Source organism: Culex pipiens, chromosome 1 (genome assembly GCF_016801865.2).
Source record: "Culex pipiens pallens isolate TS chromosome 1, TS_CPP_V2, whole genome shotgun sequence".
Lineage (NCBI taxonomy): Eukaryota > Metazoa > Arthropoda > Insecta > Diptera > Culicidae > Culex > Culex pipiens.
In genome coordinates, this window is record NC_068937.1 from 97868248 (window position 1) to 97895705 (window position 27458).

General features: G+C 36.0%; 2 protein-coding genes across 3 annotated transcripts in view; both read right to left on the reverse strand.

The window, feature by feature from the left end:
• LOC120427676 (uncharacterized) overlaps window positions 1-27458 on the reverse strand; it is a 378463-nt gene that overhangs the window by 234818 nt on the left and 116187 nt on the right. The window lies entirely within an intron of this gene.
• The window catches only part of LOC120423713 (uncharacterized), a 112726-nt gene continuing 90362 nt past the window's right edge, over window positions 5095-27458 (reverse strand). The window contains exon 2 of the mRNA XM_039587617.2: window positions 5095-6727. Within this exon, the coding sequence (XP_039443551.1) occupies window positions 5506-6720 (1215 nt within the window). The 5' untranslated portion in view covers window positions 6721-6727 and the 3' untranslated portion in view covers window positions 5095-5505. The remainder of the gene's footprint in view (window positions 6728-27458) is intronic.

Here is a 27458-nt window from a genome sequence, read left to right on the forward strand (position 1 = left end):
ACAAAAAGGTTCAAGGACATATTTGGAAAAAACATATTTCAAATTACTTAATGAATTTAGTTGAACAATTAAAAATATTTAACAAAAAAAAAAAAAACCATTGCCAAACTCAAGTTGGAATCTGTTTTCAAATATTCAATTATGTGACAAAATGAAATAGAATCATAATTCTAAGCTGGCCATTAGGCTCTATTTTTATATTAGTTTTTCATTAACTTTACCTCTTGTTTGATGAACAAAAATTAATAGCGATCATTTGATTCATAAAAAATATTATGAAAATCTGTGTCAAAGGCTGCAATATTCATAAAGATTTTGAATGTCTTAAACAGCTTTTCCATACTCAAATATATTGAAAAAGTGAAAAGAACCTTAAATTAAGTTACTAAAGCAGAAATGAGTGAATTCAATTTAAAAATTGTACAAAATATAACAAAATTATTCAAGAGTACAAAAATAATTTTCAAACAAGTATGCTCAGAATTCCCGACTTTTTAACAAAAAATCATAAATTCCCGACTTTTCCCGATTTTTGGCGGATTTTGGCCAATTCCCGACTTTTCCCGACTTTCCCGATTTCCCGACTTGAGTGGCCACCCTGCCCCCACAAAGTTTGAACCAAATAAAAAAATACATAAATAAAATCCTACTTCCGGTTATGGTGGAGAATTGCTCTTGTGCGTCTTTCGTGCATATTTTGACAGAAATGCTATCACGCAATGTAGCTAGGCCTTGCTGATGATATTTGCAACCTAGGTTTTCTTATGCGTGTAGAAATGTAAAAGCGGTCGAAAAAGGATAGAATCGAACAGAGAACATAGAGTTTTATTCAACGTGAAGAATATACTTTCTCAATTCTTGGATATTTTATTAAATTTTCAGTTTGGAGTGTGTTATGATCGTTCGGATTGTTTTTGATTGAAATAAAAAGACGTTTAATATTTTTTGCCTATTTTTTGGATGGTTGTATTTTTATTTCAATATAACGCTAGCTTCGTAAACCTAAGTGTGTGTATGTGTGTGTGTGGGGGGGTTGTTCTTTTTTGTGTATGTGTTTGTTTTCAATATAAGAAGATACTTATCGGGTAGTTGTTTCAAATAGATTAACTTACAATGTCGCTGTTGATTTTTTACTTGTTTTCCGAAATGTTTGATAAGGGATTTTTTCGGGTGGGGATTTTTTTTTAAATATTTAATTACGGGATTGTTCCGCTTTTGTAAATTTCATAGTCGATCATTTCAGCATCCTGCGCTGCGCGTCAGCCCCAAAAACTTTTTTTTTGTATACAATTGTTTGTGTTGTTTAATGTGTTGGTTTGCAATGAACTCTTCTTTTCCGCGGAGCGAGAAAAAACGATCGCTCAATATGTTTAAGTATAAATAGTCTCTCACAAAATATATTCCTTCCTATTTAGAGTTTTGTTTGTTTCAGCTTGTTCATTTCAGTTTTGTGTAAAAATTTCATGTTTTTATTTTCGCGGCATTCTTCTCGTCAACATTTCTCTCACTCTCACACTGTGAGAAAAAAAAAACACGGCCAGCTTCTTACAATCTAGAGAGTTTCTCGTTTCGCAGCTTCTCCGTAATTTTTTTTTATAGTTTTTCTTATTGATTTCTACGCGTTTTGTATATTGGAGTGAGTTTGTGGTGGTGTCTGCAGGAGCGAAAACAAAACCAACAAGATTTCCAGAGTTTTTTTTGAAAAGGACCAATAAACTATTGTCTTTCATATGTTTATAGGACCTAATCAAAAAAAACTCTAGATTTGTTCTGTCCTACTTTACTTGTTCGTTTTTGCTTGTTTACTTGCTGTGTTTGGGATGTTTTGCTTTGTTTTAACCTTAGTCTCTAATAAGTCACATTCTTTCAGTTGAACTTGACACCTTGAACTGTTTCCTTTATTTTTATTTTTGCTTAAATATTGATTTATTTTTTTCTTCAGAAAGTGTGTCTGTGTCTTCTTTTTGTGCCTTCCTCTTTTTTTCTAAGCGGAAACTAGAGATAAAACCACCGCTTAATAGTAGTAAACCTAACAGAAAGAGGGTTCGCAAAATCGGTTTTCAGTCATTTGGTAAAATTTTGAAGTGGTTCGGCCCAAAAACGGTTGCCTTAATTTTGTGCTTCGAGCTTAACCGGACTGTCATTCGAACAACTGTGTGAGTGTGTGTGCTACTTTTCGTTCCCATAAAAAATTCACTCAACCTGCAATAACCTGTGTCTCTCGCTGGAGGGAAAAGTGCCTCAACACTGCAATAATTGAATTCCTGCAACACTGCAATCTATCCTGACTCAACTTTGACTTTTGAACTGGGCGGGGGCCTGATGATCCCGTCAGAGCGAGTGAGCCTCCTTGTTTTTGTTATGAAAACTAACGGTTCTCCACCATCAGTAATAACAAACATCGGAAACAGCCTCCGTTTCCCATCGTGCCAAGAGAAGGGGGGCTGGTTATTGTATCGACGGATTTTAAGCTCTCCTCCCTCGAGGTTATGATCCCGTGTCCAAGGCAGGGTGGGAAAATGGAATTTTCAAACATGACGGAATGGATATTGCATCCTTGTTTCGATTTTTGTTGTTATTGTTGTTGCTGCTGCTTTTGTTATTTGCCGATGGATGCATGTTACGTTGGAGGGCCTCTCGTTAAAGGGACGTGTGATGACAAGGATGGTGAGCTTTAAAAAAATGTCGTAAAATAGGGCGATTACCATTAAATTTAAAAGTAATAGTTTCACAAAGTTCGCCACTTTGTATCACTCACAATTCTTCAATTTCAAATTTAAAAAATCTCGTTACGTGGTTTATGGACGCTCCTTTTCCAAAGGATGCTTTAAATAAGTGTTGCAAATGAGTGATAGAAAAAAAGTATCATTTGATCATTCCGACACCAAAATATCAGAGAGCTACGAGATCTCTTTCTATCACTCCTTCTCTTCTCCTCTATTGCACGCGCTCTCGCCGCCGAGTCTTTTGTTCTCTCAGCAAACCGCAATGAAAGAACGCGAGAAATCGAATTGGATTTTGACAATTTGTTGAATGCCCGGGGTTGAAATTTGACTTATTTTTTCGAATTGAAAGAAAACAATTTTATACACATTTTTTAAATAATTAATTTAAGAGTTATTTTTTTTAATACCTGGCCACTCCGGAATCGGAATCATCAAAAAGTTAAAAAATTGTTTTTAAATCGATGCCATTTCCCGTCACTCAACTGTTAAAACTCGTGAGAGATATCATTTTACTGTACATTTAATGTATTTTTGGAATCTGCAATAACCCAGAGAGGAATTTCTATCATTTACAAAAAAAAAACATTTAAAATTTTGCAGAGTTTCTTTTTAGAGTGTATCAATGTGTATTCTTTTTAATTTATCATAATTTTACGAAATAAACATAATTTGCTCCATTTTTGACCTGTTTTTCGAAATTTAAACCCCTAAAACTCAATCTTTAGCTTGGGGGAGTTTTTTTTTGAAAATTTCTCACAAAAATGACACTTTGGACCAGGGTTGCCAGGTCAAAAAATTTGAAATCTGGCAAAATATCGATAAAAAATCTGGAAAAAATCTGGCAGACGAACATCTAACAATTCTGAGTGGTGAAGTGAAGGAAGGATATTAATTTATTCAAAAGTTTGCATAATTCGGGTGATCAAAAATTTTGAATTTATATTTTCTTTAAGAAAAACACATTTTTTTTTTTGGTTTTTATTCAAATTCGTTGATTTTTATTAAAAACTGGTTTAAAATGGACACAAAGTGTTTTTTTTTTGTGCAAAATCAATATCTGGCAAAGAGAAGGATGAATCTTTATTCTGGCTGACACTTGAAAAATCTGCCATTCCTAGATTTATCTGGCAACCCTCCTTAGGACGTTTATTGTGGCTTCTTTTTTTAGACAAAAAAAACTCAATCTTTAGTTGATTAGGAGATCGATATAAGAGCTGAATTTATCCACAATTGTTACTTGAAGATTCAGTTCTTTCTTACAAATTGTAAAGTGGAAAGAAAGTCAATATTTGAGTTAGAATTTCATTCTTTATGTGCTCTACAAAATTTCTCGAAAACTTTGAAATTTATTTAACAATTTCAACTGGCAAAATTTACTTGCGATATATACTGATTTTGATCCACACGTCAAAACCCGGCATTTTCTTCAATTTATTGAAAGACGAGGGTTAGAACGACGTCCAACGGATTGAAAAGAACAATAATAATTATTAATTGATTTTACAGTTGTTGGCATTTGACTCACCAGCTTGTTTGTTGGCGTTCACGCATGACTTCATGTTGTTGACTGTAATATGATCGAAAAAAGACCTTCCCGTAGCATTGCAGCTCGGGAGGCACCGGAAGACACCATTTCAGTTCAAGCTTCGTTTCGCTTGGAGACGGGGATTTGGGCGGATTGCATACTGGATTTCGACATGTTTATGCGATGATTATGCAAGTTCAAGTTGCTATTTCCTAACTTCACCGCACAACAGGGAGACAAGGATTGGGGATTGGGAAGAGATGCTCGACTTTTTCAGCAGGACAAGGGAAAATCTCCACGGTGTCCTCAAGTAAGTTTCGTTTGGAGTTGTACGGGTTTTGGGACGGTGAACGATCAAATGGACAAATTTAATGTTGATTGAAAAGGCTGAATTTAATATTTTGTTAAATCTGCATGCGTGAAAATTATTTATTTTGTTAAATGTCATACTTTTGAGTGTCACAGGTTGAAAAACTCGTCCAAAGATAAAATGTTTAAAATTCAGATTAGGCTTTCTGCACAAGATACACACACAGTCACCCTAATCATACAGCAACGCCCCTCTGCCCCCATAGAAAAAAAAATATAGGTTACCGCTCACTCCCAACTGAATCCAATAAGCCCAACTACATCACTCTTCGCCCCCAGCGGCAGCGGCGACGACAAGGCTTGTGCAGTGCAGAGTTCAATGCAGATGAAACTGGGGGGGAAAAAAATAGTAAAATAACAAGGCTCTCGATGTTGTTACCCAAGCTATTGTTTTTTTCTAACGCGCACATTTGTTTTGTCCTTACTACACAGTTCATGTTTTTGCAATTTGATTTGTGGTTGATCTTTGTTCAATTTTTGTTTAAACCCTACGGTGCTAACCTTTAACGTCTATTGCTATCCGATTAATGCTGGTTTGTAAATAAAATAATTACGATTAAAATACAATAATAGTTTGTTAAGAGTTATAGAGCTTGTTCAAAACGGTTCCGTTTGATGTCTGTGGTGGTGTGTTGGTTGGTGGTTGGTCCTTTTGAGAAGAAAGCGATCCTGGCGGCGTCATAAATACGTGTGTGTGAAGAGTTGTGTGATAAGTTTGTGGATGAGTTTCAGCGGTTGAAGTTGTTGTGGGAGGGGGGAAAAGAAGGCGACTTCAGCAATACTCACGCGTTCTCGCACTTACTTGAATCTCACGCTCATTCATACCGGAAATACAGGGTTTTGAGGGGGGAAAAACGGACAAACTTGACACAAAACAGGGGGTGTTTACAGCTTTATCAGCTTGGGGGCGCTCAGCTCGGGCTGCTCCTCCGAGTTGTCGTCGCAGTACAGCGGGCGCTTCTGGCTGTTGCTGCTCTGGGAGTCGCTGTCCGCGACGAGGGCGATTTCGTTCGAGTCGGCGGTGCAGAGCGTGGCCACGGCGGCGGCCGTCGCTTCGACCGCCGTCGGCGGAGGTCCGTCCAGGCTGTCGCCCGACTTAGCGCAGTCGTCTAAGCTGTCACTCGGGACGGCGTTGGCGTTGGCCGAGACTTCAACGTCTTCCGGAACTCCATCGTTGGTGACCGCGTCCTGGTTGGTTCCGCTCTCCGAGTCCACCCCGTCCAGGCTGTTGCCGTTGGTGATGATCGCGTCCTTCGAGGCACTCTCGCTGTCCAGGTTGCTCTCGTCCGACGGGACGCCGTTCTGGGAGGTCTCGTCCTCGGTGTCCACGGCATTCCCGTTGGTGGCCACAATCGGCACCGCTGCCACCACCCCGTTGCTCTCTGGCATGTCCTTCAGCAGTTCCGGCTGCGAGTCGAATGCCACGCTGTACGCCCACAACGCCAACTCGACCGAGTGGGCAGACCACTTCTTCGCCGCAGGCTTCTCCTCCCCATCGCCATTCTCCTCACCCGCGGCCCCATTACTCTTCCCGCCCTCGCACTCCTTGTTCAGCCGCTCCTGCTTGGCCTGTATCAGCTCGACAAACTTCAAATACTCCTTGGCAGTGTAGTCAATGTTCTCAAACTCGGGCATCGCGTTCAGGCACTCGTCCGCCATGAACGGCGCCAGATCGGGCACGGCCGCGGCCAGCAGCGCCGACGCCATCGTAATCCCGACCCCCTTCAAATTGGACAGCGCGTTCAACGACTGCTCCACGTTCGGCAGCTTCCGGAAGGCCTTCTTCGTCTCCATCATGACCGCGCGCGGCGTGTTGATCTTGATCAGATGCGTCAGCTGGGGGTACGCCTTCCCCCGCGTTTGCTTCCACTCCATCGTCTGGCACAGCTCCTCGTGCAGCAGGTGGGCATCCTTGCCGCGCTTGGCGATCAGCTTGGGCAGCGTGTTCTGGTACCAGTCGTCCAGCCGGATCAGCTTCTCGGGCTTTTTGCGCGCCTCGGCTTTGATCTTGAGCGCGGCCGGATACAGCGCGAGCGCGAACTCGAACTGGGCGGCGTTGCCGTTCTGGAAGAAGGTCGTACTGTTTGTCACCGCGGACATCTTATCTCTGGAAGGGGGGAGAGGGAGAAGAAGATAACAAGGAATTAGTAAATTTAATCTTATTTTTAGATTCAAAACAGTAAACTGGTTTATTTGATCTAGTCGAGTGTTAGGGGTGGAGACGCACGGTCGCTTTGTGTTTTTTTTCATGTCGTAACATGCGTTGGGAGATTTTTTGTGTTGGTAAAAGTTTTTGCATTATGTTTTTGCATAATTAATGAAATGAATGAAATGAATGAAATGAATGAAATGAATGAAATGAATGAAATGAATGAAATGAATGAAATGAATGAAATGAATGAAATGAATGAAATGAATGAAATGAATGAAATGAATGAAATGAATGAAATGAATGAAATGAATGAAATGAATGAAATGAATGAAATGAATGAAATGAATGAAATGAATGAAATGAATGAAATGAATGAAATGAATGAAATGAATGAAATGAATGAAATGAATGAAATGAATGAAATGAATGAAATGAATGAAATGAATGAAATGAATGAAATGAATGAAATGAATGAAATGAATGAAATGAATGAAATGAATGAAATGAATGAAATGAAAGTTCATCCATGGGATGAACTGTTTTAATGAACGAATGAACATGATTTGTTGTTGTTGTAGCGTGAGAGGTCTTTACTCTCGCCAAACAGAGGAAAAAAACGTGACGTCAGAAATGAACTCAAATCACTCAAAGTTCATTGTGTGAGTGACTTAACATTTTGACCTAGTTTGACAGCTACATTGTCCCCAGCTTTCTGTGGGAGAGAAAAGGAGGCGAATACTTTATGAAAATCATACCTGTCAAAATTCCTTGCTTCAAAATTTTGTCGCGAGTTGCGTTTCTCCTCTATAGATTTTAACTTTGCACGGAAAGGAGTTCCATCTTAAATTTAACAATTCAAATTAGCTGGCTTCAAATTGGTGGAACAGTTATTTTTTTTGGTTAAATTAGCTAAAATTACAGGTAAATTTACCAACTTGGGATTGGTGAAACAGCTAACCCTGATTGCTGATTTGCTATCCAAAACTGACAGCCCAAATCAAAATGACAGGAGAGATTTCACCAAAAATAATGGTGTTTCAGCACAATTTTGCCTACTTTTTACCGAAAAACTAGCTGGAACCGGCAGCATGGATTTTTTGACAGATCATCAGTTCGAGACCAACACAAAGCAAGAGAACGTCTCGTATCGTGTTTGATCCTGTTTAAGTCGCTCAGTTCGCGGAGTTTTGTGACGATTCTGTGTTTGAAAGTCGAAAGTGCAAGTGCAAAAGGTGGAGATGGTGCGTGAGTGAATGGATTGAAAGCCAGGAAGACTTTCTGCGGGCTGAGATCTTCAGTTGATTAGGTGAGAAGTTTTTTTTTGTGTTGAGGGAAAGAGGTTAGAAGTTGAGCCTCTAATTTTTGTTTGGACGATTGGTGGCATCCCTTTGTCGCGAACCCTTTGGCGTTTGTCCACACTGCGGGTACAGAGTGTCTAGATATAGACTGGCCAATGTTTGACAGATCCGTACGAGCAGGGCACTTTATGCCTTTGAAGCACATCAAAAAATAGAGTTAAATAATGTTAAATTACTTTAAATTAAGTGAAAGTTAATTCGAATTACATTTGGTTGAATTTAGAAAAAAGTAGAATTCAGTTAAATTAAGTTAAATTGATTAAATTTTGTTAAAATCAGTAAAATTTAGATAAATGTAATTAAATTTAGTTAAATCATGATTAATTAAAAATCAAGTTTAATTAAGTAAAGTAAAGTTCAGTATAATTAAACTGAACATAGTAAAAAAGAAATTAATTTAGTCAAGTGTGGTTGTATCTAGAATTTTTTGTTAAATTTAATTAAACTAAGATACATTTTTTGAAATTTCGTTGCATTTGGTAGAATTTAGTTCAATTGTTGTTAAAAGTTGCTTGGTAAAATTAAGTTAAATTAAGTTAAATTTAGTTAAATTAAGTTAAATTAAGTTAAATTCAGTTAAATTCAGTTGAATTCAGTTAAATTCAGTTAAATTCAGTTGAATTCAGTTAAATTAAGTAAAATTAAGTTAAAATAAGTTAAATTCAGTTAAATTAAGTTAAGTTAAATTCAGTTAAATTAAGTAAAATTAAAGTCAATTAAGTTAAATTAAGTTAAATTAAGTTAAATATAGTTAAATTAAGTTAAATTAAGTTAAATTACGTTAAATTAAGTTAAATTACGTTAAATTAAGTTAAATTAAGTTAAATTAAATTAAGTTAAATTAAATTAAGTCAAATTCAGTTAAATTCAGTTAAATTAAGTTAAATTAAGTTAAATTAAGATAAATTAGGTTAAAATAAGTTATATTAAGTTAAATTAAGTTAAATTAAATTAAATTAAGTTAAATTAAGTTAAATTAAGTTAAATTAAGTTAAATTAAGTTAAATTAAGTTAAATTAAGTTAAATTAAGTTAAATTCAGTTGAATTCAGTTAAATTAAGTTAAATTAAGTTAAATGCAGTTAAATTCAGTTAAATTCAAATAGATTCAGTTAAATTAAGTTAAATTAAGTTAAAATTAGTTAAATTAAGTTAAATTAAAGTCAATTAAGTTAAATTAAGTTAAATTAAGTTAAATTGAGTTAAAAAGGGTAAATTAAGTTAAATTAAGTTAAATTAAGTTCAATTAAGTTGAATTAAGGTAAATTAAGTTAAATTATGTGAAATTATGTTAAATTAAGTTGAATTAATTAAAATTAAGTTAAAGTAAGTTAAATTAAGTTGAATTAAGTTGAATTAAGTTGAATTAAGTTGAATTAAGTTGAATTAAGTTGAATTAAGTTGAATTCAGTTTAATTAAGTTTAATTAAGTTTAATTAAGTTTAATCAAGTTGAATTAAGTTGAATAAAGTTGAATAAAGTTGAATTAAGTTGAATTAAGTTGAATTAAGTTAAATTAAGTTAAATTATGTTAATTTTAATTTGTATTTTTGTATTTTTGTATTTTTGTATTTTTGTATTTTTGTATTTTTGTATTTTTGTATTTTTGTATTTTTGTATTTTTGTATTTTTGTATTTTTGTATTTTTGTATTTTTGTATTTTTGTATTTTTGTATTTTTGTATTTTTGTATTTTTGTATTTTTGTATTTTTGTATTTTTGTATTTTTGTATTTTTGTATTTTTGTATTTTTGTATTTTTGTATTTTTGTATTTTTGTATTTTTGTATTTGTGTATGACTGTATTTTTTTTTTTTAATTTGTCAATAGAATAACAAAGCCGTACTATAACGATGATCAACTATAACATAGTTTTAAAAGCCTGTAAACTATTAAAACATCCAAAAAACTTGCTGGACTACCAAAAAACGTACCAAGAATAGCGGAAAATCATGCTACACCAGCAAAAAGTCTTTTTGAAAATATAAAACAACTTTACAGGCAGCAAGGGATTTTTAAAATGATTTCGAAATTACCAGTTAAAACAGTCGAAAAATTAGCTGGACTTACCGAAAAACGAAGCAGGAACAAAAAAGAAACGAGCTAAATCAGCCAAAAGGCTGGGTGAATAATGCGTGCTTTGCAGGCAGCAACGGAGGCTTTTGAAAGAAAACTTGTAGAAATAGTGGAAAAATTAACTATTCCAACCAAAACACCTACCAAGAATAGTGGCAAAGTTAGCTAAACTAGCTAAAAAGATGTGTGAAAATACCTGGCTTCGCAGCCATCAATGGAAAATTTTGAGAATGATTCCAAAAAAACTAGTTGAAACAGCCTAAAAACTTGCTGGGCTAACTATAAAACTTCCTAGAATACCATAAAATCTAGCTAAAATAGCTAACAGACCTTCTCAAAACATACAGCTTTTGAGACTTACAGCATTTTTCCAACTTGCAAATTAGTAAAATTTACTAGAAATTTTGCTGGATTAATCATTTTTAGGACCTGGATCCAGCTGTCAAATCCAGGATTTAGTTTTAGGATTTCCAGCTAAAAAAATTGGTGGTTGAAAAAACAACCAATTTTTTTAGGATTTTTAACCGAAATTTAGTAAGATTCACGATAAACCTTCTTTCCGTGTGGGTGTAACGGTGAGTGCCCTCTTCCAAAGTGTATCATCTTCTCAGGAAACTCGATTCTACACACGACCAGGAAGTGAGGATTTTTGGTGGGGCTTTCCTGCCATACTGTCTGCCACAACCACCCTTGAATCACGAATTCACACTGTGCACTTGAATAACTTATGTAATAATGGTGTAATAAAGAGAGCATGAGCGAGTGCAAACGATGTTGAAAAGTGGGACATTTTGGAGTGGAAATTGGTCAAAATTTAGACAGTTGATTTCTGAATTTTAAAGATTCTCTGTCAATTTCGACCGTTATTCCATGATAGTCAGGAAAGGAAGGATCCACGTGGTACATCCCGGAAATTGTGAGAGATTACAGACAGAGCTGCTGCTGCTGTCGTCGCCGCCAGTTACAACATCCAGCCAACTCCAGCAGGTGGGGACTCCCCGAGCGAGACACAGACGACGACACCGAGGAAGAGTTTTGCATAAGTAATTAGAGCCGTTTATAAATTCAGGAGAGCTCACATTCTTTTGGGGGGTGGGTTAGCCTGACACAGCGCGGTGCACACAAGAGGATAACCTTTCCGTTAAGGGACGACCGTCAACGATGGGTGCAAGTCTCGTTTGTCAACCTGCTGCTACTCCTGTTCGTAACGAGAGTTTACGAGAGATAACCAAGAGGGATCATAAGGGTGTCGTCATCTCTTCTGCCCTGCTCTAAGGTGATGTTGTTGTTGTTGCAAACTGGGTTTCCAAGAGACACTTCCAGGAACTCGGGGGACAATTCCTCACTTGGCCACGTCTACGGTTGTCGTCGTCGTGTAGGCAGAAAAATCGTACGTGGTAATGATTTTGTGCCGTAGGCAGTTTTCCCAGCTGCATTCCAATTATGGCAGAGGGCTTTGGAAAATCCCTGCTCCAGATGGATGATGGGTTTTGGTAAAGCTCCTTGACAATGAGCAATTTTTTTTTGAAAAGCTCCACTCTTCTTCGCAGTAACGACGACGGGTCAAAGGACTATATGCCCACTTGACGACACTCGGATTTCGGAGTGGGAATGTGTTTTGTGGTTGGGTTCTGAGGGAATTGGAAATTTGTCTGAGTTGTCGTTGCTATGCTCTGTTCAATTTTCAACCTATCATTGCCCACTTTTATTCAGTAGGTGAGCTGCACTGCCCATGTTCGCATAAATGTCCCATATGCAAAAACAGCAAGCTGAGAAAAACGCATGTGAAGTTTGTCCCACGCATAAGGCTACGTGTTAAGTTTTTGCACAAAAACTGGATTTCCTCCTGATTTCTAGAACAAAGTACTGGATGTTATAAGCTTTTCTGAAAGAGGACACGATTTAGAACCAAACTGCATCAATAACTCAAAAACGAAGAAAATGCATATGGGACATTTATGCGATCAGGGGCAGTGCAGTTCTCTGAAATTTCGGTCTATCGTTTTTTTTGTAATTTTTAATCCGGCTGAAACTTTTTTGTTGCCTTCGGTATGCCCAAAGAAGCCATTTTGCATCCTCAGGTTGTCCTTATAATTTTCCATACAAATTTGGCAGCTGTCCATACAAAAATGCTATATGAAAATTCAAAAATCTGTATCTTTTGAATGAATTTTTTGATCGATTTGGTGTCTTCGGAAAAGTTGTAGGTTTGGTGTTTTTTAATTTCACTTTTTGTCACTAAAACTTGATTTGCACAAAAAAATTATTTTTTTTCTGGTATGTTTTAGAGGATATCAAATGCCAACTTTTAAGAAATTTCCAGAATGAGTAAAACAACTTAGACCGAGTTATGATTTTTTGAATGAATACTGATTTTTTCAAAAAATCGAAATATTGGTCGCAAATTTTTTTCAACCTGTCGATATCTCAACAACTCATGGTCCGATTTTCAATGTTAAAATATGAAACATTCGTGAAATTTTCCGATCTTTTCGAAAACAATATTTTTATTTATTTAAATAAAGACTAACATTTCAAAGGGGCGTAATATTGAATGTTTGGCCATTTTGAAATCTGTGCATGGCAATATCTCAGCAACGAAGGGTCGTATCAACAAAGTTTAAAAAAGCACAATATAGAATACAGATTTTTGAATTTTCATATATCATTTTTGCATGGGCAGCTGCCAAATTTGTATGGAAAATTATTTGGACAAACTAATGATGCAAAATGGCTTCTTTCGGCATACCGAAGGCACCAAAAAAGTTTCAGCCGGATTAAAAAATACAAAAATTAAAATAAAAAAAAGACCGATTTCAAGTAGGGTTCTTATGTATGTTCAAATCGGCGTGAACATTGTGGGGACTTTTGCTAATCTAGATCTAGATTAAAAAAATAGTAGATTTTCTCAGTTAGTTTTCAGTGGCTTGTGAATCCAACAAGTTTTTCGACTATTTCAACAATTTTTTTAATTTTTTTTCTCAGCTTTTAAGCTGGACAAGATAGCTTTTCAGCTATTCTTGGTAGCTTTTTTGTTTGGTATAGCTATTTTTTTTAACTGTTTCAACAAGTGGTCAAATGTTTCTCAATGCTATTCATCCAATTTATTTCCAGCGAACACACTACTTATTGCACATAACACCATCCACACAGCAAAATTGAAGCAAAAATTCGGAGCGTTTGGCACGGTATGTCCACGCATCCTTCCGTACCCCTGTAGATTCTGTGATCCGTTATCAGAATCCACTCTACCGTGAACACAACGCAGTAGGGCTGGCCACGTTTGTGTTAGATTAAATTAGATACATTATGCCATTCACAATTTCATAGTTGAGCAGTTCTCTACGAAATCGATCTTTTTTTTTGAATTTTAATTTTTGTATTTTTTAATCCGGCTGAAACTTTTTTGGTGCCTTTGGTATGCCCAAAGACGCCATTTTGCATGATTAGTTTGTCCATATAATTTTCCATACAAATTTGACAGCATTTGATGTATGAAAATTCAAAAATCTGTATCTTTTGAAGGAATTTTTTGATCGATTTGGTGTCTTCGGCAAAGTTGTAGGTATGGATATGGACTACACTGAAAAAAAATGATACACGTAAAAAAAAATTTTGTGATTTTTTATTTAACTTTTTGTCACTAAAACTTGATTTGCAAAAAACACCATTTTTATTTTTTTTTATTTTTTGATATGTTTTAGAGCAGCGATTCTCAACGGGGGTACCGGGCCTACTTGATTTACACGGTAGGGGGTACCAGCCTAGAAGAAGGTTGAGAATCGCTGTTTTAGAGGACATAAAATGCCAACTTTTCAGAAATTTCCAGGTTATGCAAAAAATCTTTGAGCGAGTTATAAATTTTTAAATCAATACTGATTTTTTCAAAAAATCAAAAAATTGGTCGCAAAATTGTTCAACTTCATTTTTCGATGTAAAAACAGGAAAATTGATGTTTTCTAAGTCTCACCCAAACAACCCATTATTTTCTAATGTCGATATCTCAGCAACTAATGGTCCGATTTTCAATGTTAAAATATGAAAAATTCGTGAAATTTTCCTATTTTTTCAAAAAAAAATATTTTCAATTTTTTTAAACCAAGACTAACACTTTGAAAGGGCGTAATATTGAATGTTTGGCCCTTTTGAAATGTTAGTCTTGATTTAAAAATATTAAAAATATTTTTTTCGAAAAGATCGGAAAATTTCACGAATGTTTCATATTTTAACATTGAAAATCGGACCATTAGTTGCTGATATATCGACATTAGAAAATGGTGGGTTGTTTGGGTGAGACTTAGAAAACATCAATTTTCCTGTTTTAAACCTTTGCATGGCAATATCTCAGCAACTAAGGGTCGTATCAACAAAGTTCAAAAATGCAAAATATAGAGAATTTTCTCAGCTTTTCAAAAATATTGTTTTCAAAAGTGGGTAAACATGTGCACTAATTTAAAAAAATGAAATGCTGCGATTATTTTCAAAAAAGTCACCTAAAAATGGATTTAAATTGAAAACGGTGCACTTTATCAAAATTTCACTAAAGTACTTTTTGATTGCAAATTTGATTTTACATCGAAAAATGAAGTTGAAAAATTTTTGCGACCAATTTTTCGATTTTTTGAAAAAATCAGTATTGATTCAAAAATTCATAACTCGCTCAAAGATTTTTTGCACAACCTGGAAATTTCTGAAAAGTTGGCATTTGATGTCTTCTAAAACATATAAAAAAAAAAAAAAAATTAAAAATAGTGTTTTTTTTGCAAATCAAGTTTTAGTGACAAAAAGTTAAATAAAAAATCACCATATTTTTTTTTACCGTGTATCGTTTTTTTTCAGTGTAGTCCATATCCATACCTACAACTTTGCCGAAGACACCAAATCGATCAAAAAATTCCTTCAAAAGATACAGATTTTTGAATTTTCATACATCATTTTTGTATGGCCAGCTGCCAAATTTGTATGGAAAATTATATGGACAAACTAATGATGCAAAATGGCTTCTTTGGGCATACCGAAGGCACCAAAAAAGTTTCAGTCGGATAAAAAAATACAAAAAAAAAATCGAATGACCGAAATCTGAGAGAACTGCTCAGTTGGTACAATTTTGAATGTGTTGTCTCTCCTTCTTTGCAAAATTTTCTCAAAAATTACGAGTCAATTTTTTTTGGGGATTGGAGGACCATAAATGTCATTTTTATATGATATATTTTTATAAATGCTACGTCATCAATGGAAAGCACCTTAAAAAAATTGAACAAAATCAAAACAATTTTTGGGGTTGACGAAATTTGTTAACCTCACTAAAAATCGATCAAATGGAACTCTGAAATGCACTTCAGGTGCGTTTCCCAGTTGGAAAACGCAAATATTAAGTGTATAGAACGCACGCACCCGTGGAAACCCCACTAGTCAATATTTAGAATCCACTCTACCACAAAGATTGAGCGCTCGACGCCGCGAAAAATCCGGGCCAAACTCCCGGGCAAAAACAGAACCAGAGAGCGAAAAAATTCCGTCCAAAATTTTCCAATTCACGTCGCGAACCGCACCACAAAATCGTCCAAAGCATAACTATATGGAAGTGCAGTGTTGCCAACTGCGAACTCACTCGCGCACGCAGCAGCAGTGTGCTAAAACTGGAGGGGTTCATAATTCATCCAAAACTGGCGCACTCCCCATGAAGTCCTCTGCTCGGTATCACGGGCCGGGGGTCAAATCGAAATGAGGCACGAAGAAAAATAAATGTTAGGAAAAAAAAAAGTTGACGCGGGTGGGATTTGATCCGTCACCCTCGGATTGCAAAGCGCGCACCGTACCTCAAAGCTAGCGAGGTGCGAAATTTTCGTGTGCTTATTTTCCACTGTGCACGATCCCTGGAAAACGCATTCAGTTTTATGGGTGATTGCGTGGCTGTGACTCTCGGTCAAATGGAGGAAAATTCTTTGAATTCGGTTTCATGCAGCGAAATTGTTGAAACTGCCAATAATGGAGTGTGCGTGTAGTGCAGATAGTCCTCGTTTTTGCTAAGCCGGAGGATATCGGGAATGCGGTTTATTGTGTGCGATTTCATCAACATAACTAACCCGATTATGGGCCACCACCGCCGAGAGTTTGGAATTTGGAAATTTCAATCAGGATTACTGGTGAAAATCGGTGTTATGGGAATCATTTTGACGTTTGAAATAACTTACGACAATATTGGTTAGGTAGGTTATTGAATTTAAATCAACTCTCACATAGTTACGTAATTTGAAAATACAATTGAATCTTTTCAACGTGGATTTCCTTCACTTTTTGACTTTTTTTCAATCCAATAAAAAATCAAATTTCAAAAAGTTTTTCCCCATTCTTCCAAGTCCCAAATAAACTCGAAACCATCAATTATGGGCAGCGTTGTTTTTGAGGTTTTTCATCTCTATTTTTTTTTTGCTCGAAAGAAGCCGATCAGTTCGAAAACCTTAAATTCGATGGATGCAACCGCGCCAGACCAGAGCAAAAAACATGAGGTGAGGTCGAAAAACGATGCTTTTTCGATCGATTTCCGGACCCAAACCGTGTAATTAACGCTATTGGCCGCCCGGTTGTGGGGGTTGATTTGATAGAGTAGAAGTTGGATTAATTTTTGTTTGTGGTGTTTGCTCAAGGTGATGCAATTTTAGAAATTTTAATTTAACTTTTTGTCACTAAAACTAGATTTGCAAAAAAAAAAAACAAAGTTTATAAATATTTTTTTTGACATGTTTTAGGAGACATCAAATGCCAACTTTTCAGAAATTTCCAGGTTGTGCAAAAAATCTTTGACAGAGTTAACGTCATGATTCGAATTCCCGGACGCTTCGAAACCCGGACACCTCATCATGATTTATCAATTATTTGGATATAAGTTCGCATTATTTTATTTATTTATTTGTGTGTGCTTATCGATGTACAATTTGTTGAGTTAATTACATTATGTAGTGTTGTGGAGATCCTTTCAGCTACGGCTCAATACATTAATCAAATGATTACTATTGTTTCTAGGATTAAGGGATAAGCAAGTGCAGGAAAAGTTCACAAAAAAACTGCAACAATTACTTAGGAAGGGGGATAGCGGAAGGGAAAGCTTAGGACTATATCACAGAATATTTAAGTCAAAATAATGTTGACGGCGTTAATCGACCTGTCGTTGAGGGCTCAAACGATGCAGACATATTTCATCATGAGCTCTGATAGCGCCATGAATTGTTGCTGCTTGTTACGGCAGCTACTCAGACGGTGATACATGTCCCTCGCGAGGATGAGGAACTCCGACAGCGAGAACAGGTCACCATCGGCAGCGTCGACCTGCGCTGGGGCAGGTTCTAGGCTGGCTGCTGCTACGCTTGCGTACGTTCGCGACCATCCGGGTGGATGCGCCGAACTGCGATCTGCTGCGGGTTTAGTCAGTGAACTGGCAGGCGGCTTCCTCTTCTTTTCCTGCTGCTCGATGTACGACTTCCGGGACGTGCATCCGCGGAAGTTGGCGGTGTGGTTTCCACCGCAGTTAGCGCATTTCACGCTAGGCTTGTGCTGCTCAGCGTTTCCGGTATCCTTCAGCGTCGCCTTCCGGGGTAGAGGGCAGCCTTCGGTGAGGTGATCCTTGCCACACTTGACGCATCGCGGGGGCAGGTTACAGTTGCGGGATCCGTGGCCAAATTTCTGGCAACGGTGGCATTGTGCGGCGTCGGTTGGCCGCTTGGTGAAAAACCTCCACTTCACCAAGTATCCGGAAAGGCACTTTACCAGTCGGAGGTCCTGGATTTTTACTGTACCCTTGTCGAAATATAACAGGTACAATACATGTGTACCTGTCGCTGTGGTCTTCTTCGACAGCACTTTTACCTCTCGAGGCGTGATGTCGAGGTTCTTCAGCTCCTCGGTGACCTCGGAAATGTCCATCTCCGCCAGTCCTTGGAGCACGACCTTGACCATTTTTTGGTCACGGCGGTCGTACGTGAAAAATTTCACATTATTGGCTTTGAACACTTCCAAAACCTTGGCATAATCCGCTTGGGACAGCGCGAGCACTTGCACCGCAACTTTTGTTACTTTGATGAAATATTGTACGTTTGACGGTAGCAATAGTTCATCAACAGTAGACGCCAAAGTATCGACCACATGTATCATTGGTGGCCTGTCTCTCACCCTAGGCAAAGAACACGCGAGCATTTTTGCCTTCTTTGCTTCATCTGCGGGGTTATTGTCCTCCTGCTGGTGTGCACTTTCGTCGTCGTCGCCGCTATCAGACAGCACCTCGAACGAATTTTTTGTTGGAATTGCAATTCCCGTTGTGCTGGAGGATGGACCAGGTCCACCGGCTCCGGACGTTTGTTGCGGCATTCCGGAAGTCGATACGGACTGCTGGACCTTCTTACCGGATGCTCTGGTTCTGACGGGGCTACGTGGCAGTAGCGGGATCTTCGTTTGGTCAGCAGTCGTAAGAAGAACAGCTGGGTTTTTTGCCGCCGGCGAGGAGCTCTTCTGGATACGGTGCAATGAGCTGTTTTGGCCGCGTCCCCGAGCCGAACTCGAGAAGCCACGGCCGCGGCCCTTGTTACGCATCGCGTAGGAGCAAACCCGCGGTTAATTAATGACCGTAAATCGTAGAAATCGGTGAAAAAACGCGGAGCACAAAAACTAGTTGTTATTGGCTAGGTGGTTGCTAGCCCGATGAAGTTCGCATTATAAATGTCAAAAATGGGTTATTGATGAATTCTAACATCAACTTTAATTCAAAGTTTTTTTGAACGCTGTAGTTAATGTCAAAAAAATAAAATAAAATAAAATTATAAGATTACCAAAAAATGCGAAACATTTCACGTGAAATATTTCATAGGCGTCCGAAGCATCGGGAAGGCAAAGCACAAATTTATGGTTTTGATCAGAGCTGAAAATGTCAGGGGTCCTGACGCGAAAATCGGCGACGCATACACGATTTTTTCAGATCCATTCACTGAACCGCAAAACCGTGACATAAACAAACCCGACTCAGTCGTGAGTGCCCTAGCTCACTGAGCAGCTGCAATGCGAGGCAGTAGTCGACCAACGCTCATTCGACGTTGCACGCACACACATAAAGAAATAAGTTTTAACACAAAAAGTTGGTATTTATGCGTGGAAATGTAATTTTAAATATAAGTTATGGTTGTTTTAAGTATTTTGCACAGTCTAGAACCATTCAATTGTTTAAAAATAGTCAAAATAGTGTTTAGAGAGGATTTTACGAGTCAGTCATACGACACGAATTGAGTGAGTGTAGCTCATTTTTTCACGTCTCTCATTCTCCAGCAGCCGACCGGCACGAGTCAGGCGGCAGTGGTTGAACGGACACAGTAGGCTTACAGTCAGATGCTAGCAGTGAACTGACATTTTGGTTTGCTTCATGTGTACGCTGGGTTGGAAACAATTTGCAGGCCTGGTTTTGATTTCCTTAAATTCTAGCTAATTTTTATATAAAATACTGATTGTTTTGATGTAAACAGCTAATTTGAGACCTATAGAATGCATTTCATTAACATTTCAGTCCAAATTTGTGCGATTCGTCAGCAAAAACGAGTGTCCGGAATTCGAAGCAAAAGTGTCCGGATTTCGAATCAGCTTTTATCAGTGTCCGGGATTCGAAGCACAACAAGTCATTTTAATTTTCAAATTCTGATGAAAAATTGTTAGAAAAGACATAGTTTGCATGCATTCTCTTAAAAATCACTGTTAATACTACATCCTGATGATATTTCTTCAATTCCAACTTATTACATGATTTTTTGTCAGCTATAACGAAAATGATATGCTACTAAGTGTCCGGATTTCGAATCATGACGTTATAAAGTTTTGAATCAATACTGTTTTTTGTTTTTTCAAAAAATCGAAATATTGGTCGCACAAATTTTTCAACTTCATTTTTAATATAAAATGAAATTTGCAATCAAAAAGTACTCTAGAGAAATTTAAATAAAGTGCACCGTTTGCCTACTTTGGAAATAAATATTTTTGAAAAGCTGAGAAAATTCTCTATATTTTGCTTTTTTGAACTTTGTTGATACGACCCATAGTTGCTGAGATATTGCCATGCAAAGGTTTAAAAACAGGAAAATTGATGTTTTCTTAGTCTCACCTAAACAACCAACCATTTTCTAATATCTAACATTTCAAAAGGGCGTAAAATTTAATGTTTGCTCTTTTGAAATTGTAGTCTTGATTTAAAAAAAATTGAAAATATTATTTTCGAAAGGACCGGAAAATTTCACAAATGTTTCAAATTTTAACATTGAAAATCGGACCATTAGTTGCTGAGTTATCGATATTACAAAATAGTGAGTTGTTTGGGTGAGACTAAGAAAACATCAATTTTCCTGGGTTATACCAATATTTCGATTTTTTTTAAATCAGTATTGATTCAAAAAATCAAAACATGGTCAAAGATTTTTTGCACAACCCGGAAATTTATGAAAAATTAGCATTTGATGTTCCATTATATGTGTAGTCCATATCCATACCTACAACTTTGCTCAAGACACCAAATCGATCAAAAAATTCCTTCAAAAGATACAGATTATTGAATTTTCATGCATCATTTTTGTATGGACAGCTGCCAAATTTGTATGGAAAATTATATGGACAAACTAATGATGCAAAATGGCTTCTTTGGGCATACCGAAGGCACCAAAAAAGTTTCAGCCGGATTAAAAAAATACAAAAATTAAAATTAAAAAAAAGACCGATTTCGTAAAGAATTGCTCAAATATGAAATAAAATGTAATATTTTTGTACTTTATTTTTAGCTCAAGCCATACATTTGAAGAAGGTCTATTTAAAAAATTAAGATCTTTTTATTTTATTTTATAGAAACTTTGTCCATGACTTTGTCAGGAGGGAGAAGATGTTTTCTGATCGATTTGGTGTCTTATGCAAAGTTGTAGGTTGTTATTAGGATTTGCAATTTTGTAAAATAGTGACAAACAAAAACCCCGAGTTTCCATCAAATAAAAAAAAAATCTCAAAGCAAAAATATTTTTTTATTCTCGATTTATTTTAACATGTTGTTTGAGAAAGTAATTTTGCCCGTCAGGCAGGGTTGCCAGTTTGCCAGATAAATGTGGGAATGCCAGATTTTTCAAGGGCCAGCCAGAATAAAGATTTATCAGTCTCTGTGTCAATTTTCTGCCAACTGAACATAGGACAATTGTCAATATGGAGACTTTAATGTAGAATTGTCTGGGGAATCGTTTCCCACTATCGGTTTCTGAAAATTTTGAAGTTTAGACCATTTTAAAAAAAACAGTTTTAGTAAATGATGTTTGTATTTTTTTAGAAGAGACATACCATCCTGCATTTTTCGTGAGTCTTTTTGTAACATCTTAGGCTATTTCCTCAAAAATTTTGATCGAAAAAAAAACCTTGACATCATCTTTAAATTTAACTTTTGAACTTAAAAATTGAAAAACCTCATAGTAATGGCGTGTATTTTTCTTTCAGTGTATTTTTTCAGAAAGCCCGTCTAATTTCCTACAAGTTTGTCTTTGACCACTTTTTGATACGATGCAACGGCTTTGAGTTGCAGTAATTTTTAAATCAAAAAATACAAAAATATTTAAATAACTTACGCCCTTCTCAAATGTTATTTTCAAGTACAATTGGCTCCATATACACAAAAATGGCTTATATAGGCCTAGGATAACATGTCTAAAAAGTTTCATTGAAATCGGAGAGGGTCGGGTACAAAAGTACCAGAAAAATTCCTGATTTGAGCTGGAATTGCTCAATATCGACAAATCGATGAAAATTACTGACTAATTTTTCAAAGTTTCGGAGAGATAATGGTAGGAAATTGTCTCAGATTTTCCAAAATTTCTTTTAAGATGTATTTCAAAAATGCATAAAAAAACGAAAAGAAAAAGAAAATTTTAAGTAGCCTTAATATTTTTTTTCAACAGGTTTTCGATATTTTCCAAGTGAATAACCTTTAAAATTCTTAATGTCTAAGTTATCTCAGTCAGTAAAATCTGCATAGAAATCTACATTTCATTAAGAACAACATTTTCCTACCAAAATTCCAACAAAATACGAGCAAGAAGAAACAGTTCCCAACTCCTTGTCGATATCTGCTTTCAGCTGATCTGCCGTTCTTCCTGAAAATTTATTAGCTTCGATATTAGTCGAACCAGTCAGTGAGTGTGTGTGTGTGTCGTCGTCGCCGGCATTGAATTTCCACCCGTTTTCCCGCCATCATCGCACACAGTGCCAACAAAGTGAGGAAGAAGACACACACAACACATTGATCGAAAATTCACAGCAAGTTATCTTCCACCCACACCCGCGTTCTGTGGGAGGGCGTCGTTTTATCTTGTTTTTTATGTTTTTTTTTCGCCTGCTGCTTTTCCAATCCACTTTCGGCAATTGTATTTCATCTTTCGCACCCAATCCACACTCACACACACACACAAGAACACACATATTTTCCTGCCCTCCAACCATTTTCAAAAGACAAAGGAAAAGCTCAATGGGGTGAATCGTGAATGTTTGTTTTTTTTTGGGTTTTTTATTTCCATTTTTCCAATAACAGCAACAAAAAAAATCGAAAAAGAAGGCTACTGATACTGCTGGTTAGTATCAGCGCACTGTTCTAGGGGATTTTGGTGTATTTTTCAACATGAAAATTTGACAAAAAAAAAAATTATGACGCCTTGACTTGAACCCAGTTCAAAATTTGCTTTAAATCGAAAAATTCAAAACGGCGTCCAAGAAGCTTTAACCCCCATGAGAGAGCTTTCCAAATAAGCCTGAGCCTAACACCCAAAATGGAGCAACAGCCTTGTGTTTTTATGGCCAACTCAACTCTAGGCTCAGGAACGGTTCGCGTTCGTTCCCCCACCGAATGCTGGCAGATAGATATAAATTATGGTAATCGCGAGCGACAGGTTTATTTACCTTTGATTTATTTGCGACAGCTCGTGGTGTTGGTGGTGGTCGAGGTGGGAGTTCGGAACCAAGAAGGATTTATACGCGCTATCGCGCGCGCTTCAGAGGCTTCGCGGTGACGGTGCGTCTCGGTGGCAGTTAGTAGACGCAACCGGGAACCTAGCCACCTTCGGAGGAAGCTGGCGCTCGAGGAAGATTTGAGAAAGACGACGTGAAAGTGGCGGAGCTTTTCAAGGTGCTTGCGAGGGGACACGGAGAAAATGGTCACTTAGAATGCTACAAATTTTTAAGTAGACCAATTCTTGTTGCCTCATCAACAATCAAAATTACCCAAACTCTTGCGAAAACAATCATCAACTTGATCCAGACGGCAGTCGAGTGTCGAACATCGGTTGCTGCGATCTCTGTCTAACGTCAAAGTAACAAAGTAAACAGGGAACAAAGAGACAGACGCAACATTCTGCGATTTGCCATTGTAGATGTGGGCTTTACGAAATACAGTAAAACAAATCATGGCTATAATACATCAGACAATGGGAACAAATTATCTGAAGAGAACAATTTTTTTCCTGTTTTTAACATCAAATTCGAATTCTGCGACCCCATTTTAGTCGAATTTGAATAGTAGTTGATTGTCTTTAAATATACCATTAAGGCTCTGGAAGGCATCATTCCAGATCGGCCATTTGGCGGCCATGTTTGATTTAGAAAAAAACATTCAAATCTTGATTCAGAATGTTTTACTGTGTTGACAATCAAAATTAAGACAACACAAAAATGTATTTTTTGTCCTCACTGCAACCGCACTAATCTAGCTTAGACCTCGTGCAAAGTTATATAAAACAATCTCAATTCAAAGTATTGAGCAATTTTCCCAACGATTACCAGTTTTTTTTTTTCAAATTATTTTCAATAAGAGCTGAAACATTTTATAAAAGTCACAAATGAACAGTTTTCTCAGATTTCGGTCATTCGATTTTTTTTGTATTTTTTTATCCGACTGAAACTTTTTTGGTGCCTTCGGTATGCCAAAAGAAGCCATTTTGCATCATTAGTTTGTCCATATAATTTTCCATTCAAATTTGACAGCTGTCCATACAAAAATGACGTATGAAAATTCAAAAATCTGTATCTTTCGAAGGAATTTTTCGATCGATTTGGTGTCTTCGGCAAAGTTGTAGGTATGGATAAGAACTACACTGAACAAAATGATACACGGTAAAAAAAATTTGGTGATTTTTTATTTAACTTTTTGTCACTAAAAATTGATTTGCAAAAACACTATTTTCATTTTCTTTTTTTTTATTTGTTTTAGGGGACATCAAATGCCAACTTTTCAGAAATTTCCAGGTTGTGCAATAATTTTTTGACCGAGTTATGAATTTTGTTATCAATAAAGATTTTAAAAAAAAATCGATATATTGGTCGCAACAATTTTCAACCAAATTTTTCGATGTAAAATGAAATTTTCAATCAAAAAATTCTTTAGTGAAATTTTGATAATGTGCACCGTTTTCAAGTTATAGCACTTTTTAAATAACTGTTTTGAAATTAGTCGCAGTTTTTTCATTTTTTAAAGTTAGTGCACATGTTTGCCCACTTTTGAAAATAATATTTTTGAAAAGCTGAGAAAATTCTCTATATTTTGCTTTTCTGAACTTTGTTGATACGACCCTTAGATGCTGAGATATTGTCAAGCAAGTGTTTAAAAACAGGAAAATTGAAGTTTTCTAAGTCTCACCCAAACAACCCACCATTTTCTAATGTCGATATCTCAGCATCGAATGGTCCGATTTTCAATGTTTAAATATAAAACATTCGTGAAATTTTCCGATCTTTTCGAAAACAATATTTTTCAAGTTTTTAAACCAAGACTAATATTTTTAAAGTGCGTAATATTGAATTTTTGGCCCTTTTGATATGTTAGTCTTGATTTTTTTTTTTTGAAAATCAACAAAGTTCAGAAAAGCAAAATATAGATAATTTTCTCAGCTTTTCAAAATATTTTTTTCAGAAGTAGGGCAAACATGTGCACTAATTTAAAAAAATGAAAAACTGTGATTATTTTCAGAAAAGTTACCTAAGAATGGCTATAACTTGAAAACGGTGCACATTATCAAAATTTCACTAAATAATTTTTTGATTGCAAATTTCATTTTGCATCGGAAAATTAAGTTGAAAAATTGTTGCGACCAATATTTCGATTTTTTTGAAAAAATCAGCATTGATTAAAAAATTCATAACTCGGCCAAAGATTTTTTGCACAACCTGGAAATTTCTGAAAAGTTGGCATTTGATGTCCTCTAAAACAAATACAAAAAAAAATGTGTTTTTTTTCCAAATCAAGTTTTAGTGACAAAAAGTTAAATAAAAAATCACCAATTTTTTTAACCGTGTATCACTTTTTTTCAGTGTAGTCCTTATCCATACCTACAACTTTGCCGAAGACAGTTTAAAATATCAAAAAACTTCGAAAATTAAAATTATGTATTTTGGAAATTCAAATTTGAGGGATAAAAAATCAAATGTACCAGGAAATCCCTTCACAACATGATAATTTCAAATTTCCACAGGCCCATTTTTTATGGGGACCATCCATAAACCATATAGACATTTTTTTTTTGTAATGTCAAAAAAAAATTCACAAATTACCGCTTTTATTTAAATGCTCAAATTTTGAAAATATGCAATATGGTTTTCAAACGAAGCAAAATTTGATCTTCTCTTCACATTAATAGATTTTTTTGGAAAAAAAAGAAAATCACAAAATACCGTATTTTTTCGAAAACAATCATTTTTTTTTTATTTGCAATATGGAAATCAAACGAAGCGAATTTGATTTGCTTTTTTTTTGTAAAATATAGAAATTTTCACAAAATTTTGCGTCGTATGATATTGCAAATTTTGTTTTTTTTTTGTATTTTCAAAAAATATGGTATTTTGTGAAAAAAATTGAATGAAAAAAAACTCTAATAAAGTGAAAAAGCATACAAAATTACTCTTCGTTTGTTACCCATATTGCATTATTTAAAATTTTTAGTATTTTCGAAAAAATACGGTGAATTGTGAAAATTTTAGTATTTCCCAAAAAAAACTCTTATAAATTTAAAAAGCATACGAAATTTTAATTCGTTTGATACCCATATTGCAAATTTTAAAAAATTGAGTATTTTCCAAAAATACGGTAATTTGTGAAAATTTTAGGATTTTCAAAAAAAGAACAAAACTCGTATGAAACCCATATTGCTAATTATATTTTTTGCGTACTTCACGCCTCGTGTGTCCGAATAAATCGCAAAAATGGCTTATGTGCCTTAAAAGTGTCCTAAATGCATTTAAATAGTCATCGAAAATAAAATAAATTCAAATGCTCGGAAATTTATGACCGTAAACCTTCGGACGAATGATTCACCCGACATTTTGTAGTGGAATAGTCATACTTGAAGCCTATTGTATGGGTTTTTGCCCAAATTTGCCCGAGACTTTGTATACCGAGCTCGCTAAATTATCACCAAATCTTGCTATAACTCATCACATATAGCTCCTATCAATTTGGCGTCTTCGACAAAGTTGTTTGTTTTGATATTACTGACAACTCTTCTGAATATTGTTATCGTCTAAAATCAATGTTCAACATATTTTTAGTCAAAAACTGTTTTTTGGTAGGGATTTATGAAAAAGGTTCCAAAACTGGTATTCAACGCAAAGATAGAGCTTTGGCGTCTTCGACAAAGTTTATGGAAATTGTCTGCCCTACAACTTTGCCGAAGACACTAAAGCTCTATCTCTTAACTGTCAAAAGTTAGAAATTCCATAGCCTGCTGCGATGAGTATTTTGAAAAACAAATTTCACCAAAAGTAGGCCATGACAACGCTGAACAAAGTTCTAGAACATGTCAAAGCACGAAAATGCTTACTTTTTGCTCTAATCAATTAAGTTCGTCAAAACAGCCTTTTGAACCACTGTGCAAAGGTCGTCAGTTCGAATCCCGGGGTGGATGGAAGCTAAGGTGTAAAAAGAGGTTTGCAATTGCCTTAACAATCAAGCCTTTGGACACCTAGTTTCGAGTAGGAATCTCGCAATCGAGAGGGCCATGGCAATGCTGTAGAGCGAATAATTAGATTTTTTTTGACAAAAATACTTTAATAAAGTGAAAAAGCATCGTTAATATTTCAAATAATAAAGGGGTAATTCTCTACCGAATCACACGAAATCGAGAAAAGTTGCCCCGACCCCTCTTCGATTTGCGTGAAACTTTGTCCTAGTCGGTAACTTTTGTCCCCGATCACGAATCCGAGGTCCGTTTTTTGATATCTCG